Source organism: Penaeus chinensis, chromosome 3 (assembly GCF_019202785.1).
Source record: "Penaeus chinensis breed Huanghai No. 1 chromosome 3, ASM1920278v2, whole genome shotgun sequence".
NCBI lineage: Eukaryota > Metazoa > Arthropoda > Malacostraca > Decapoda > Penaeidae > Penaeus > Penaeus chinensis.
Window position 1 is genome coordinate 2,723,298 of NC_061821.1, and position 2,500 is coordinate 2,725,797.

At 50.8% G+C, this 2,500-nt stretch overlaps 1 protein-coding gene across 1 annotated transcript in view; it reads left to right on the top strand.

Moving 5' to 3' along the window:
• Window positions 1-509: 509 nt before the first annotated feature.
• Window positions 510-2,500, top strand: part of LOC125038542 (extensin-like) — a 6,842-nt gene continuing 4,851 nt past the window's right edge. The window contains exon 1 of the mRNA XM_047632060.1: window positions 510-567. Coding sequence (XP_047488016.1) covers window positions 510-567 — 58 coding nt within the window. The remainder of the gene's footprint in view (window positions 568-2,500) is intronic.

Here is a 2,500-nt window from a genome sequence, read left to right on the forward strand (position 1 = left end):
GGGATCAAGAGAGGAAGAGGAGGGGAGGAGGGAAGGGGAGGAAATGAAGAGGAAAGGCGGAGTGGAGGAGGAGAAGGGGAGGGGATGAAGAGGAAGGGGGGGTGAGGGGGGAAAAAGGGGATGGGATGAAAAGGGAAGGGGGGTGATGGAGTGAATGGGAGGGATGAAAGAGTGAAGGGGAGGGGAGGAGGGAAGGGGAGTAGATGAATAGGGAAAGGGGACGGGAGGCTGACGGGAAGAGGAGTTGCTGAGGGCAGGGGAGGAAATGAAGATGGAAGGGGAGTGCTGAGAGGGACAAGGGGCTGGCTAATGAGGGCAGGGAGTGGTAAGGATGGCAGTGGGAGTGGTAATGAGTGACCGTTAAGGGGGCTGACCCGGGAGAGTTTCTTGGCTTCGGTCTTGCCTGTTTCGTTTCGTCGGCCCTTCACTCTGAGCGGCTGCGCGGCCGGCTTGTCTCTCTTCGTTTCTCGGTGTACGGTGCGTTCGTCTGCCTTGTGCCGTTAGCTTCCATGTGTCAGAAGTCAGCTCATGTGCCGGGCGTCGCTTCCTGTATCTGGTACGCCACCGGTGCCTTCCCTCGTGCCGTGGTCTCGTCTTGCTACCCTTTTCGGTGGCCGCCTCCCGTTGGTGCCTGTCCCTCTGTCCTGTCTATTCTCTTAACCTTTTCGTCCTCCGCCCGTTTCCGTCCCGCGTGCCGGTGGGCTATTCTTGCTACCCTTTGTCGTCTTCAGACTCCCGTGTCGCTGCCTCGTCTTTCCTGGGCTATTCGCTACCCTTGTCTTGTCCTCCTCCCTTTTCCTTCCCTCTTGCCTTTTCTATTCGTCTACCCGTGTCTCCTCCCCCTGTTCCGTCCCCCTCTTTACCTGGGAGGTCTTCTACCCTTGCTTTCCTCCTCCCTGTTCCTTCCCTCGTGTGTCCTGTTCTGTCTTTGACCCTGTTGCTTTCCTCCTCCCGTTTCCTTTCCCTCTTTCCTTTTCTATTCTCTACCCGTTTTGCTGTCCTCCGTCCCGTTTCCGTCCCGCGTTCCCTATTGCTAGTCTTCTACCCTTTTGCTTTCCTCCTCCCGTTCCCTTCCCTCTTTCCTTTTCATATCATTCTTCTACCCTTTTCTTTCCGCCTCCCTTTTCCGTTCCCTCCCTTTCCCTTTTCTACTGCCGTCTACCCCTGTTCGTGCCTCCTCCCTTTTCCATTCTTCCACCTCCCTGTCCCTTTTTCTTATTCTAACTACCACCCCAAGACCTTTTCACGCTTTCCTCACCTCTCCTCCTTTTCCTCCTTCCCTCTTTCCCCTTTTCTCATTTCTTCTACCCATTTTCTTTTCCTCCCTCCCTTTTCCCTTCCCTCTTTCCCTTTTCTATTCTTCTTACCGCTTTTCTTATCATCCTTTCCTCCTTCCTTTCTTCTCTTGTCCTTCTTTATCCTTTTACGTCTTCTGCTATCCTTGTCTCTCCACCTTCTTTCCTTCCACTCCATCCACTACACCCCCCATCCCAACTCCCCACACCCTAAACCCCACTATAACCACAAGTGCCACCGCTTGCTAATCCCATCCAAAGACCCGGCCAGAACACCCCTGACACGCGCCCCTCCCCAAAACTCCACCCACCCAACTCCACCCCCAGCACCACCACAGCCAACCCATACTACCTTACCATGATAAACGGAAACAAATAAACACCATGACACGCACGGAGGGGGGGGGGGGACCAGCAGCACACCCGGGGGCACGCACTCAGATAAAAAAGCCTGGCTTAACCTGTATCGGCCTACAACATATTCCAATATTGACTGACGAACAAACAGAACTCGACCACCCGCACAACCCGCCTCCCATAGCCCTCACCTACCACCCCCTACCCCACCCCCAACGCCCCCCCCACCCGCCCAACCCCCCATACACGCCACACCTCCACACTCCCCAACCCCCCCCCCCCACCAAACATCAGTCGCAGAACCCACCCACACCCACCACACGAATTAACCTACACTCACGGAAACAAACCAAACACACACATAGACACAAACAGAAAACATAAACACAAACCCAAAACAATCACACAAACAAAACAAACAATCACACAAACGCTCACAAAATCAAACACACACATCGAACATCGACACACAATCACACACCCAAACAAAACAAGCAAACACACATAATCACCCAAACAAACAAACAGACGCACACGCACACAAGCCCCCGCCACGCCGGCATTTCCTGGGCGCCCGAACCCACTTCGCTTGTAACCCGAAACGCTCGCAAGAGGAAAGTATTCTCGTTTTTATGTTGTTTTTTTCTTTCATTCTCTGATTTGTTTTGTTGTATTTTCTCTATTTTATTCTATTTTTTTCTTTCTTTTATTTTTTTTATGCTTTTCTTTCTATTTTTTCTTCACTTCTTTTATATATCATATATATATAATATATATATATATATATATATATATATATAATATAGTTTTTTTTTTCTTTCCATTTACTCTTCGTTCTTTTTTTTTTT